Source organism: Pleurodeles waltl, chromosome 10, assembly GCF_031143425.1.
Source record: "Pleurodeles waltl isolate 20211129_DDA chromosome 10, aPleWal1.hap1.20221129, whole genome shotgun sequence".
NCBI lineage: Eukaryota > Metazoa > Chordata > Amphibia > Caudata > Salamandridae > Pleurodeles > Pleurodeles waltl.
In genome coordinates, this window is record NC_090449.1 from 971,939,233 (window position 1) to 971,954,119 (window position 14,887).

General features: G+C 41.9%; 1 protein-coding gene across 1 annotated transcript in view; it reads right to left on the minus strand.

Moving 5' to 3' along the window:
- Positions 1–957: 957 nt before the first annotated feature.
- The window catches only part of SYF2 (SYF2 pre-mRNA splicing factor), a 108,098-nt gene continuing 94,168 nt past the window's right edge, over positions 958–14,887 (minus strand). The window contains exon 7 of the mRNA XM_069211809.1: positions 958–1,598. Within this exon, the coding sequence (XP_069067910.1) occupies positions 1,433–1,598 (166 nt within the window). The 3' untranslated portion in view covers positions 958–1,432. The remainder of the gene's footprint in view (positions 1,599–14,887) is intronic.

Here is a 14,887-nt window from a genome sequence, read left to right on the forward strand (position 1 = left end):
TCAGAAATACTTTTGCATCCTCATATAGGACGTATTGAATGTTGAGAAACAACTTCCACTACTAGGCACATTTCAGATGGCACATTAATGGCATTAAGAGAACCAATACTTCAAATCATGGTACCACAGCAATACTGGTGCTTTGGTCCTTTTCCCTGCTTGTAGGGAGTGCAGCCTAATATTTCAGTCAGCAGGAACAAAGGAGACTGGTTGTATCTGAGCAGGTCTGATGCCCTCTTTCTGTGCAGAAAGATATTAGTGTCAAGAGACAGAATCAGACTGGTGTTCGAGATTCACATATGGGTTTATGGGTTCACAACCAGACAACAATTTCAAAGCATCTTATGCACTGGCAACTATTGTTACCCAATGCACACGGTGCACAATTCACCGGAGACGGATCCTTAAGGATCAACGCTGTGTTCATGGAGTTATAACTAGTTCATAGGTGTACACCTCGGACAGCTAAGTGATCGTATAGCTCTTGCCCTTTTTATTCATAAACTCAAGACTCAGGCGCTCTAGTGTAACACACAATACGACCTCTACAGTGTCCTGTCGAAGTGCTCCGCTCCTAACCATGCTTTCTACCCCTCCTTTCGCGCCACATATACGGCCTCTCCAGCCATGGGTTCAATGTACCTGTCCTCTCCCTTGCACTTCACATGTCCTACTCCTGCGTCCACCCCACCCACTCACCTGGTGATGTGGCATCAATTTCATGCCCCCAATCCTTGTTTTCATTGACTGCCATTCTTCCTCGTATTCCTCTGATTCCATTTGCCTCCTTATGGCTATATGCAAAGAAAGTGTTTCCATTGCAAAAATGTCTACAAGGTATATGTAAGACATAAGCACGTGCTTGTTTACATCAACACCAAAGCCAAAAACGCTGCTAATTTCATCCGAATGTCGGAGATCTCCAATATGAAATAAAAGCAACAATAAACTCACAAATGCCAGTTTCCACATCACTTTTTATTAGTCACAGAACTAATCGTTGCTTCCAAAGTTTAACTTTCAGCCGAATAATGGTGACATTAAAAAGCTAACCTTACTTTGGACTTCACTTTTGATACAATGCGAAGAAGTGTCACCCGTTCCTGGGACGTGGTTTCCAGAATCCCACAGCTGCGTCCAAACCTTCCACATGTGAAAGCTGCACAGAAGTGTTAAAAGCCAAGGCTGTCTTCCCCCTATTTTTATTTTTTTCGGTGGTACATAGTTAAAAGGTATGAGGAAATGTCTCACATTGGGGGCGTGTATTAACGTTGGGATAGTTATAGCACCTCAAAACCTACAAAGAAGAATATTTAACTTTGCCACCTACTCCACCTGTGAAAAGATGCTAGCTGCCAGACATATTGGCAAAAGCTGGTTGAGCAACTGGTCAACGGTTCCATCATCTGCAGGTTTTAAGACTGTACGCAGTTTATACGGCTGTTCCTCTCTCCAGGTTCTGCTTGATCTCCGCAGTGTATTTGCCGTAGAACCGCTCTGCTTTCTTGTTGAACTTGGCATTCCTCTCGTTGATGTAGTCTATGTCCGAGTCGTCGTTGTAGGCTCGTCTTCGGCTGTACTTTTCACGTTTTTCAATCCTGGGGGAGAAAGTAAAGATGGTCGTTATATCCAACAACAAACTGTCTCCTCTGCTAGCTATATGATAACATGCCTTTGCAAAAAGTGCCTGACCTTGAGAAGACATAGCATTAGCTCTACACCTTGTAGACTGGACCCACATCAAGGCATATAGAACAGCTCTTTCTATACACACAACATGCAAATACTCTCAGAAAGGATTAAGGGAATACAGAGGAAACCAGCTCCTTAACCCTAACCTGCAGTTCAGAGGAAAAGAAACATCCAGCAAGATCAACTAGGCACCATGCAAGTCTCACTATTTAGCAAGAGTTTCATCCCAGAATTAAAACACATATATATATATCGTCACTTTAAATTTGTATATTTTATACTCACTAACTACAAACAAAAGCTTGCAGTGGTGATGTGAGATCAAAAGCAGCTAATTCAAATGTTGCCTTTGCCAGACAGACCATGCTGACAGATGGACAACATTTACACACCTAGGTGGGACCCAAATGTGTGATGTGCTTCAAATGCACAGCCTAGATAGAGCGTGGCAAATAGGAAATATGTGGAGATTTAAAAAGGGGAGGCGATATCAACAGGCAGAAGACATTAAACATTCCAATGCTTTCTACCTTTACCAGAAGTCTGCATCTTTTAATATCATATCACAGTAGACTTTTATTGTAGACCGATATTGTAGACATTGGAATAGTTGTATCTGTGATGGATCCCCAAGAACATACTTCAAAGTCCGAGTTTCATGCCACTGAATGCCTCATGTGGAACTGTCTGGGTTGACTGGGCCACTATATTTGTGAAATGACCGATTCATCTATTTTATTTTCTGTTTGTTTACACTGCCTGCTTGGTCAACCATCAACTAGGCAGCAATAGTGCAACTAGTAAGTGAACTCAGTATCCCGAGTCGCCACAAGCATTCAATGGTGTGAGACCTATGAAAGCAGCAGACCGAGGGCAAATAGGATATCTTCACGACACAGCACAGCCCTGGGAAATGCAGGCGCTGTGCCAGTTCTGATCTCTCAGTCTAGGAATGCGGGTGACATACTTTTAAAATAGTTCTTCCCATTCAGTGCCTATGAGAAAATTCTTCCCTGAGCAGGACACAATGGGTTCGAAAATACTTCCTTGTATTGCAATCAAGAAACACAACCGTGACACTCAGACAAGGCTGCTAACAAACACACAAATTCGAGCACTGCATACAATGGGCTGCTTTCAATGGGAGGCTGGAGAGCTGATTAAAATAGTATAATCAGAAGACTTTCTTCCAAAGAAGGAAGTTTGAAGAATTTTGACTCTCCTTTCATAAACATAATTTTCTGGTAAATGACGTGGCTTTCACAGAGCTATTTTACACCCGATAAGCATGGATGCGATTTAGCTAAAAATCAGTGGATGCATGCCAGCATTGACAGAAACAGCAGTCAGAGGTCGGATGACTGTGTGGGAAGCAGTATATCTCCGTGTTCTTTTCAAGCAATTAGACTTTGTAAACTTCGCTAAGAGTTTTAATGTCACCTTCTTTAGTCTTCTAAACTGCAGCATCTCTGCTTCTTTGATGAATTCTGACTGAGAAGGGTACCGCAACTTTGACACCCCTTTCCATACTATTCTAGGATGCTAAGACTCGCAACCTCCTTTTCACATCCAAGATCTATTGCCTCTCGCCCTCCTCTAGACCCTACTCCACTTCTGTCTTTCTTGAACACTTAATCTCAACTCCTTTGTATCCAGCTCTCACCCCGCCCCATCCTTTCCCTTAAAGCTTTTGCAGTTATCAACACGAGACAGAGTGCAGGTGCTAGCTTTGCATTGCAGAAGAAAATATAAAACCAGTAACTTACCGGGGTCAACTAATATCTCAGTAAGAGTAAAGAGTTGTCTAAACCATCTCTTGATTCGCGTCCCTACGCTACAAGCCACCTGCGTTAACTAAGCACCTGATCAATCTTTATGACAGACTGAAAGCGACACAAAGGGGTGCAGAGGTGTCATTATTGATTCCACTGACGCCTCAATTCAGTGACGGGGGCTTTGCTAAATCCTCCCACGGCTTCCTGAATGAAATATTCTAAAAAAATCCGCGGCTAACAGCACTAATCACTGTTTTAGGGCACTACAACCAAGGAGCTATTTACATCCAAAGCAATCTTTAACTCGTGTATTTTTTAGAAACTTGTATACATACCTGGCAAACACCACACTTTCTGGTCAGTAATCAAATGTCAGCAACTATGAACAGCAGAACTAAATGGTCATCTTGTGTAGGATCCACCAACTTACACAGAAAGTAGGAGGCCTTACCGCACATCCTGACCTCTGCTTTTACAGCAAACTGCTGTTGACTCTGGGAGTGGTGTGCCTTCAATGGGAAGCCATGTTTCTTTGGTTGAATGCTAACAGAGAAATCTTTCTGCTGGCTCTAATAGCTCAAATACATCGCCAACGTCTCCACCTCATGAACCACACTGAAGCAATCATACCCTCAACATTTGTTACCGAACTAAAATGTTTTCATCCAGGTGTCAGTTCAATTAATGCTAGTTTCACTTCCACAACTAATTTGACCAAACTCACTGAGTTATACGTTTCACTGATTTTTATCACTATTCTAAGACGCTTCCAACTCTTACACCCAACAAAGCCTAGTGCTCAAAATAGAGTTTACAGAATAACGCCATGTCCGCGTTTTTTAAACAAGAACCACAGCTGCTAAGCATAGGCAGATCAGAGAAATCTCAGGGCCACCTTTAACATTATGGTACCTGCTGTATTATGGATAAAACCTTCTTACAGTGCCTCAAAAAGATGGACTCAGAGAAACTTTTCAAATCCGTAGCACACCCAAATGACCTAGACGCAACCCACAGGAACAGAACTTTGAACAGCATGAGTCTATCAAACAAACAGAGCCGTCAAACATGGTCTGCAAACAGGAGCAGCGAGAATCCAAGGGCTCTTCCTTATTTTCGTTGGACATGCTAAACATGAATTCGAAGTATGGTAACTAAGAACTACTTATCTCTTTTAACACTGACAGCTATAAAGTCTAGAGCCGGGCTCCAAAAATCCACTCATTCACAGCGTTGTTTGATTTTAGCTTGTTGAATCCTTTTGGCAATATGAGGACTTTGGTTTGCTGTGTATGGACGTTTATGTGGAATTAATGGTTAAGGATTTCTGGATGATGATTTATTCATACACCTTTTGATTGTTTGGATTTCTGCAATTACAATTATATTTAACTGACATACATTGTTTAGAGGCATTATTTATCATTTGAGTACTAATTTGAAGTCAGGATTTACAATCAAGCAAGAGATCAATTCTTGGTCTGTTCTGATGAGGTTTCGGGGGTGGCTTGACTCTGAGGGCCTACATATAGGACTCCATAACAATCACACACTGGGTGAGTTATTAAAATGGAAGCCTAACTTAATCAGTCAAGTCAACAGGCATGCTATAGCGGTTATGGCGCTGCTGGGCAGCCAGGTATGATTTTAGCTGGCGTTAGATAGAATTAAGTAATGTATGATAATGTTGGTTATTTGAATATGTGGACGTAAATATATGGATGGTTTTAATAAGAGTCAGAATATGGACATCAATATTCATAATCAGCAAAGAAGACCACTTTGTTGCCAATTCAAGAACCAGGTACAAAAAAATCATAAGAATGAAATAGGTGTAGCCAACAAACAACAGCTGCAGAAGAAAGAAAAGCCTGAAAGAATTGGTGTTACTGCCAAGTGACAGAAATAGCCTTGATTTGCAGGCATAATAGTTTTTTTTTTTTTTTAAAGAGTTGTGCGTAGTGTTCGTAAAAATAAATTAAAAAATACAAAATTCTCAAAAATTACTATTACGTCCAAGTTTAGTAATTTGATTGTAAAAATAGCACGCATGTCAGGATTGTCCCATTGTTTAGCTGTGCAGTGTAGGTATTTTAAGAACATTTCTGCTCTCATCCCATACCAGAATGAACATAGCTACGGTCTTGAATTGATCTTATGAAATACTTTGATTTGTTGCATTTTAAAAGCATCCTCAGGAATAACTGCATAAAAGATGTATAGAAAAGAGCTTTGGTTGATAGAGGGTTCAGCAAACAGAGTTAACTGATTGCCTCGGGCAACCCAATATTACATCATCTCCTCGGAGAGTGCCCTACCTCTCCCTTCTAATGGCAACTGAAGAGATTTGTAGGCCTGTCTCAGTTGCTTATGGTTCCAAGAACAGCACGTGACAGCAGGGGTTAGCTTCTTTTGAAAGGGAACTAGATGTACTAGGGGAGTGATCTAAATAATTCTAGGAACCTGATTATGATAACCATCTTACTTAGGTTAATGCGATCCACACGACAAATCGGAACCCTTCTCTATGAATTTAGATTGAGTCAGTATGTCTTCATAGTTTTATTGAAATCCAACTTCTAAACTAGCAGTAGGAAAAACCCCAATATATCGTGCAATTTTGACAATTCTATGGTTGTGTGACAGAATACCCAATCATCACATAATATTAGAGTATATTTTTCTTGTATCCCGACAGAGTGCCTATTTTTATTGGTAGCTGGTTTTTCATATCCAAGGATTTGTCAAGTAGAGGTACATACATTGGAGTGTATGCATATGCAGATTAATCACCCACGACAAAGTATCAAAAGTTTTTCGTTGCACAGCTGGTTTACAAACAGCTCAATATAAAATGAAGAAAGAGAAGGCGAGGGGGGGAGCCTTGTCAAGATACTTTTACGACACAGCTAAATACTGATATACTGTTCAAGCAAATTAATGTCTAGAGATTGGCATTTAACAGCTGAATAAACTTAATACACTGACAATGGATGGCCAAGTGTGATACCACCTGCCACAGAAACTGCCATGAGACCTTGGAAACAGGTGTAGTGTTGAGTAGTATCGCAGCCGCATGTTGCTGAAGGGTGGTGGCCTGATCAACCAGGCTTACAGCAAGATTTCATATAGAAAGGTGTATCTCTACTGGGAATAAATCACTGTTTTCCAGAAGAGGTGACACTATCATTCAAGCTAGCCATTGTGCTACGATTTTTGCAAATATGTCTGAATCTTCATTAAGTAGAAAAATACAGCAGAGGGATTTTCAGCCTGATGGGGGATCCTTTTCTGTACTAAGTAGCAAGCAAATGTTATAGTGCAGGCATCCTCTGCCAACAAAACGTGTGAAAAACACAGTCCTGGTGGTATCACATACATGACGAATAATAAAGTCAAGGAAGCAAACTAAATGCAGACTCTAAATTATCCATCCAAGAGTGAAAAGGTGTTTGAGAGACCTGTAGGATTTCATTCCTAGGCAAAGCCTTTAAATGTAATGCTGCCGAGAAGCACCAGACGAAGCCTGCCTTAAATACGTGCAGACTGAATGTGAGGGTAGCAGCTACCCTAAACACATCCAAACACCAAGCACGGTTCAACATGCAGGCTTTAGTCGAAGCCTGGTTCCACAGTGAGGGACAATGAGACAAGCTACGAGGAAGGTAATCGCAAGAGAAACTTAAGAAAGCTTTTCAAAGAAACTGGGGTGAATATTTGGGACACTTTTCCGCAAAATGGGTCCCGGGTACATTAAGGTATTAAGCACTTACACAAACATATTTAAACTAAGAAAAAATGTTCTCGCAAGAACGGTGGGAAACCAGGAAAGTGGCTCTCGCTATGTTGTTGCTCTAAGTGTAGTAATTGCTTCATGGTACCAGGAAGGCTGTGCTGTCGAAACTACAATTAATGAGGAGCAGACACAATGTAAATGTGTGAAAGCACAGCAGAGGCTCGGGCTGTGATGTAACCCTAGCTCCCAGCAAGCTTTAACAGGCGACTGTGAGCAAATGAAGGGAAAAGACACTGATATGAGCAATGAAGTAAGGTGGATACCTGCCAAGAGAGAAGACAACTTCAGCAGCACTGGACAGGCATGTGTAATAGATTGAGGGGATGAACGAAAAGGCGTCCATGGCATTCACATCATAGGATCAGGTTTCAGATGGAGTACCAACTACGGCTAATAATATGGAATGTCCAGTAAGCAGAAAATGTGGGAGGAGTGGTCGACACTTTTGCATGTAAAAATATATAGTTTTTTTTATAAAAGTACAGCGTTGAATCCGTTATGTTAAGCTACCAGGGGTAACCACTACTAACCTAGTAAATACATTCTGGTTAGGGCAGTACTGTTCTTAGAGAATCTTTGCTCAGTCCCTTAGCTAAGCCAAGACCAGCAGAAAATCCCAGAGAAGTGTCCATTACGTTCAAGCAGTACAAACAATTCTGAAGTGAAGAACACATCACAAAAATCCTAAACAAATTTCGAAAATAATTGAGAAAATTGTAATGAGCACAAATACACCAAGATCATTCAAATTAGATAAAGAGAACCAGACTTATAGATTTAGGTTCCAGTGCACACAGTGCCTAGAAAATGTAAAGTGCCACTGAAAAACCAACAATTTGTGGTTAACCGAGACCTAAGTGTGATTTCTGAATGATAGCCAGGGAGTGGAGGTTGGATACACCAAGCTGGCATTCCAGACTATTTTTTGTTTTTACCTTCTAACAGTCTCACAAATGGGAGGCAAATTCCTTCAGTAGGACAAGGCCAGAAGCTGAGGTTTGCAAGGATACTCTAGGTCTGGTACATCATCATCATCATTAACCTCCTACTGAAGCCACTGGGTTTGGCGCCAACTACTCCAAGCAAAATAAAGCTAGATTCTATAGTCACTGACGTCCTCCTGCACGTGTATATATGTACTGCCTCTCCCCAATGCAAAGTTTTACCTTTGGACTTATTCACTTTTTTGTTTCTCATAAAACTCCAGCCGGAAAAGGCATTTGAGGAGTGATACAGAATATAAAAATAGATTCTCTTACAGGGATAAGTGATTTTTCCTTGCCACACGTTATTGCAAAGCCATTAAACTGCAAGCCAGTTAGAACAGATTGGTGTTCCTGACAACCATGTAACTTTGCCCTTTATCTGAGTGGTGTGAATAAACACTGCAGTCCACATTGTGACACTGAATAGTAGTATCACACCGAGCCTTAATACCTCCAAAAATGTGGTCAAGAAAAGGCTGAAAAATCTAGGGTGACCATGCAGAAAATGTGAATATGCTGCATGCTGTATGAATTGTTTTAGCTGCTTCAAAGAGCATGCAAAATATGAAGGAGAAGAACCATGCAATCCGGGCAGATGGTTAGGGACAAAACCACTTTGAGTATCTGCCATCAAGAACCAAATATCTCACTATTATTTCTTTAGAAAGTCCTCAAATGTGCGTTACAAGAAATGTTAGTCTTAGTTAGACATAATCAGGGGCATGCACATGACTACAGCTAGGAATGTGCAAACACCTGACAAGTCAGAAAAGGGTTATACTGTTTCAATGTCACCCTCTATATGAGGACAAGGTATGTCAAAGTAGGTTTCTGATGCTAACATCATACGAGACCCCAAAGAAGTACCCCCTAAATGCTCTGTAAAGCATTTAGAAGTACCAAAGCAGTTATAAGGTCGAAAGCACATCACAATAAAAATGCCACACTAATTTATAAAAATAGAGTATTTTTACAACCAAAATGACATAAAAATGACAAACACTATAAGGGGAACTGGAGATATTAATTTTTAATGAAAAAAAATTGCAGCAAAAAACACAAAGTGACAACTGTGGGTAGCAGGTTGCACTACACCAGGTCAATGTCAAAAGTTAAGCCCAACTGTGATGGATCATCGGATGGATACAGGGACCAGGTTTGTTACAGAAGTAAGTTTACCTTCTGACTTAGAAAGTTTTATGAAAAAAAAGTTGCACCAATGACAAGCTTGATCCAAAGTAGGTCTCAATAATGGTGGGTTGCTGAAGCGAGGGGTCCAGGTGCGATCATCGACAAAGGCAGTAAAGCCCTGAGTAGGCAAAGACCATGGCAAGGAAGACCTTGATGTTGACTGGATTCTGCTCAGCATCGATCCCGGTTAAGTTCTCTTCGTTCAGACTTGGAAAATTTTCTGGAAGTAGAAACTCCTTTATTGGGGTAAGCCAACAAGCTGAGGCCAACTGGTGATTCAATGTTAGCAGCTTCGACTGCGACCCTGGTATCAGTCAGCTCTCCTGCCAAAAAGTTTCTAAGTTCAACTTCTTGCACTTTTGGGAATGGGGCAGTTGCCTCTAACATCAGCCAAGGGGCCAGGTCTTTACGGGTACCAATTGGTGGTTAGAATTCACTCCAACAGAAGTCACCTGCAGGGCACTGGACTGATCCACTTGAAACTGTTTAGTCTGCTCCCCTCACCACCTTCAGGAAAGTTGGATTCTTGCATATTCGGTGTCCATGTGGCTTAACGGGGTATCAGCCAACTGCCCCTTGGAGTCCACCACTAATTCCTGAGTAAGCAGGGGAGCGTGCCCAGCTCTTCGGGTTTGCCTCACAGGTCTCAACATCAGGTACAGTCCTGTCTTCCACAGGTCCAGCAGTGTTCTGAAGGGGTGTCACATTTATGCCTGACACTAGCTTGTAGGTGGGGGTGACTCCTGGCCCCTCCCTTATATGGAAAAGGTTCCCAGGGGTAACCCTACCCACCTTTGTAGCAGCTCCTGTGGCCCTACTGCAAGGGTGGGTCAAAGGTAGCTGTTTTGAAGTATCTTTAGTAAAATGTGTAGTACAAAATGTGCATTTTCTCCTTTGGCATTCATAAGCTTTTGAATTATTTATCCAAGGACGTAGCAATTAAGATAACGTGTTAAGGGTCTCACACAGCTCTAGCGAGGGTGCGGGTACCAGTTTTGATTGCTGAGTGGCTGGCTATCAATTGTGTGTACAACTGAAAGAATTCTGTAGTAAAATGTTCTGCATTGATAATGTGAGTAGAAAAAGAAAAAAAAAAAATCATCGATCTCCACCACCACTCAAATATAATTTTAGTATGAATGTTTTCCTGGATTTTTAGGTTGCATATTCTGGATTCAACTGCATATTACAATCTGCAAAACACACAGACCAGTTTTTATGAGCGAGCACAAAGCACTCCGTCCATTCTGTAATCTCTTTTTGGGCTTCAAACCACGCCCACGTCACATCAGTCACTTACATTGGTTCATGGGCTTGCCTTTTAAAACCTGCTTTCCTTTCTTTTGTGAAAGGCATGCATACGTCATGCCTTTTCCGGAGTTTAGCCCACCTACACAGCACCGGTAAACTACTAAGATCAAACGAGGCTCGGTGTTTTCAGCCTGGGGTCTGGACTACTTTATCTGTTTATTTTCTACTCGGCGCAATCGCGCTGCATTTTACATAGTGCGACTGAGCTGCGTTTTTCTTTTCTTTACAATGCTAATAGCTCTAACTCGAGCAAATGCGAGACCCGTTGCATTGAAAATGCTTGTTTATGCTGGTAGTCTATAGAGATACTACTATACATTTCACTTACTCAATACCACTCTTGGAGCCGGGTTGGGGGGGGGGGTGAATATATCTGTACTGGAAAAACAGGAGTAGTGTAACACGTGTATTGGAATCATCAAGGAGTGATAAAAAAATAACTGGTTTTGTGAACAGTTGATGTTATTTATGTGAAGTGTTCTTAACGCCAACTAACAAAATTGTATTAATTTCTTCCCTGGTCTCTTCATTTCTCCTTAAGGGACGCACTGTTAGAGGGAACATCAACCTCAAAAGCAGAAACTCTGCTTAGATGCCTAGCTCACCGTTGAAAAGGGTTATCATATTGAAAATTAAATGAAGGGTAAATCCACCAGTAAACATACTAGCACACATGAGTATGACACAGGGATAGCTGGCAAGCTGTACTCTATTCTGACACCTGTTTTGACCTGTATGTCAAAAGTTTGAATGCCGGCAACACGAGCTCAGCCTTTTCTCCAAGTAACAATAAATTGGCTAATGTTGGCACATGTTAAAACCATCTGGAAACAGCAAGCACTTCAAAATGAAATGCAATGTAAAGAAGTTATTTTCATTAGAAAGGATGTCTACATATTATTCTTTACTTGTGTAATATCAGTTTCTACATAATTTACCAGGTTGTTTTACTTCTTGGAAATAAAACCTATTGTAGCACCATATAATACAGTTACAAACATGTAGACATTCCAAGAATAAAAAGTCCATATATGTGATCTTTTAAAACTTATTTCCCTTTTTGGCACAGTCACAGTGCTGTATATGGCACCCAGACTTCTAGAAAACAAGCTATAAATGGTAATGCCCTTTGCGATGCGTTATGTGCACAAAAGTGAACATAATATTTGCCCCGTACATAGGAGAGTAGAAAAACAAGCCCAGAGTGACACAGGTTTGGTGCAAGTTAAGGAGTCAATGCCCTGCGCACAATCACAGAGAAGAGGAGACACCACTACCTTGTAACTCAAAAGACTTATTTGAAGAAAAAATAACTGCACACTTCCAGACCCAACACTAGATGGCAGGAGTATGCAAAGCATGTGAATCTAAAGAACGACATGGTACGAACATGAAGGTTACCTCTGCTGTCTACGTTTAAGTAATATTATTAACATTATTATTAAATGTGCAATTACACAGTGCACTGTTCAACCTAATAGATTGATCAACTTTTTTCCAGCGTAGCAATGTTTTAGACAATCAGAAGCTTGACAAAGATTTTCTTAGGTATCCCTCAGTACACTGAACAACTAATGTCAAACAATGTTTTAACAAAAGGGATTCACAGCCTTTACCCACTGTGAAAAGCAAGATCACGAGAAAACCCTTTTTAGAATACACTCAAATTAGAAAAACAAGCTTTAGTGGTAAAAGCCACATGTACCATCACATTAAATCTTATGGCCTATCATCGTCCAACGGTTTCTCATCACTTAAGAGGGTTGAGCTAAAACACTAAGGGTCTCTTGGCCGGATTCCCATCCCAAATATCAGGATAGGGTTCTATTACCAAAATACCCTTTTTACACTGATATAGTTTTAAGAAACTTCAGTACATGCAATAATCCACCAACTCTAGTGGTAGGGGTATATGTTTTGAAATTAGGGGTCCTCTCCTTGTAAATTGCAAAGAACAAGGGATTTTATCTGCATATGTGAAAAACATATGTTTAAAATCAAGCTGCACCCTAGCAAGTAGGTGTAGAAATAAGCAGGGACAATAAAAGTTGATCCCTGTGGTACTCCCCAAAATACTGGTCTACACCTGAAGGAAATATACTGATTTAATCCACTAGGAGATTTAATAGCTTCCATTTGATGCCATGTTAGAAATGGGATCTCTAGTTGGCTGTCAGTTTACACCCTGCCCAAGTAGGAACTCTCACTCTAGTCAGGGTAAGAGTCACTCTCCTAAGATAACCCCTGCTTACTCCCAGGTGGTTTAGCACAAGCAGTCCAGCTTATCTCCGAGGTTAGTTTTAAGTATTTGTACCCACACACAGTAACACATTGAAAACACTACAAAGGGGCACCACTCCAGTTTTGAAAAATAGCTAATATTTATCTAAGTAAAACAAGACCAAAATGACAAAAATCTAACATACAGAAACAAAGATATGAATTTTTAAAGATTAAATCCCAATAAAGCGCTTAGAAGCACAAAGGGTTCAAATGGTGCTATCACAGTGTTGTGACGGAGTCGTTCCCAACAGTCTAATGCCATTTGTGAGGGCGTGTGGCGACGGTCAAGGAGTCACAGGGAGCCCAGGTACAGTACATTAGAAACGAGGCAGAGTCAAAGATGTGGCACAGAGTTGGGAAGGTGAGGCGTTGCTGAAGCTGGTGCGGTGTCTGTTCTGTACTGCTTCGCAGGAGGTGAGGCGTCAGTTCTTACTGTTATCCAGGGGAGGTGAGGCATTGGTTCCTTATGGAGGTAGAAGAGGTGAGGCAGCGTTGGCGGCGAGGCCTCAGTTCCTTATGATCCAGCGGGGTCGATGACTCCAGCAGGTCAAGTGGCGATGAGGTGACTTTACGGTGTTGCAGTCACACCACGGGGCCACAGGTGCCGCCGTGGAGTCGGGTGTCACGGACTTCGGTGACAAAGCACTCAGGACTCACAGTGTTCTGGAACTTCAGAGGCACGACGTCAGCATGTCCTGTTGGTTGCAGTCGTCACTTCAGCAGGGACCACAGCTTCAGGTGCAAGCAGCGGCACCGAGTCAGACAGCAGCACCGGCTCTGGAGTCAATGTGCCTGGTTCTTCTTGTTTTATGCCAGATTTCACTCCTAAGGGCCCAGGAACTGGAGTGGGCACCTCTTGGCAAGTCAGTGTCTTCAGCAAGAGAATCCAGGGACTGACAGGTGAAGTCTTTGATGCCCCAATGACCTCTTAACAGGAGGCAAGGTCAGTCCAAATCCTTGGGGAAACTTCACAAGAAGGAGTCACAGCAATCCAGTCTTTGTCTTCTCCAAAGCAGAAGCAGCAACTGCAGGCCAACCCAGCAAAGCACACACAGGAAAGGGGCAGTACTCCTCCTCACATCTCTTCAGCTATTCTCCTTGGCAGAGTCTCCCACTTGATCCAGAAGTGTTGTAAAAGTCTGGGGTTTTGGGTCTAATACTTATACTCATTTCTGCCTTTGAAGTAGGCAAACGTCTTTGTAGTGCACACGACCCTGCCTTTCCTGCCTTTGTCCCAGACACTCTCTAGGGAGTTGGAGACTGTATTGTGTAAGGACAGGCACAGCCCTATTCAGGTGCAAGTGTCAGCCCCTCCCACCACTCTAGCCCTGGAAGATCTATCAGGTTATGCAGGGCACACCCCAGCTCCCTTTGTGTGACTACCTTTAGTGAATTCACAACCAGCCCAAGTGTCATCCTGACCCAGACGTGTATTCCACAGCCAGGCAGAGGCACAAAACGGTTAAACAAAAAAAATCCCACTTTTTAAAAGTGCCATTTTCAAACTTACAATCTAAAAACCAACTTTACCAAAAGTTGTATTTTTAAATTGTGAGTTCAGAGACCCCAAACTCCCTATGCCCCCTATCTGCTCCCAAGGGGAAATTACACAAAAGATATTTCTAGGCAATCCCATGTTACCCTATGGGAGAGATAGGTCTTGCAATAGTGAAAAACGGATTTAGTAGTATTTCAGGACATGTAAATCACACCAGTGGATGCCCTACCTTTTAAATACACTTCACCCTGCCCATGGGGTTGCCTTGGGCCTACCTTAGGGGTGACTTACATGTAATAAAAGGCAAAGGTTTGGGCTTGGCAAGTGGGTACTTGGCAGGTCGAACTAGCAGTTT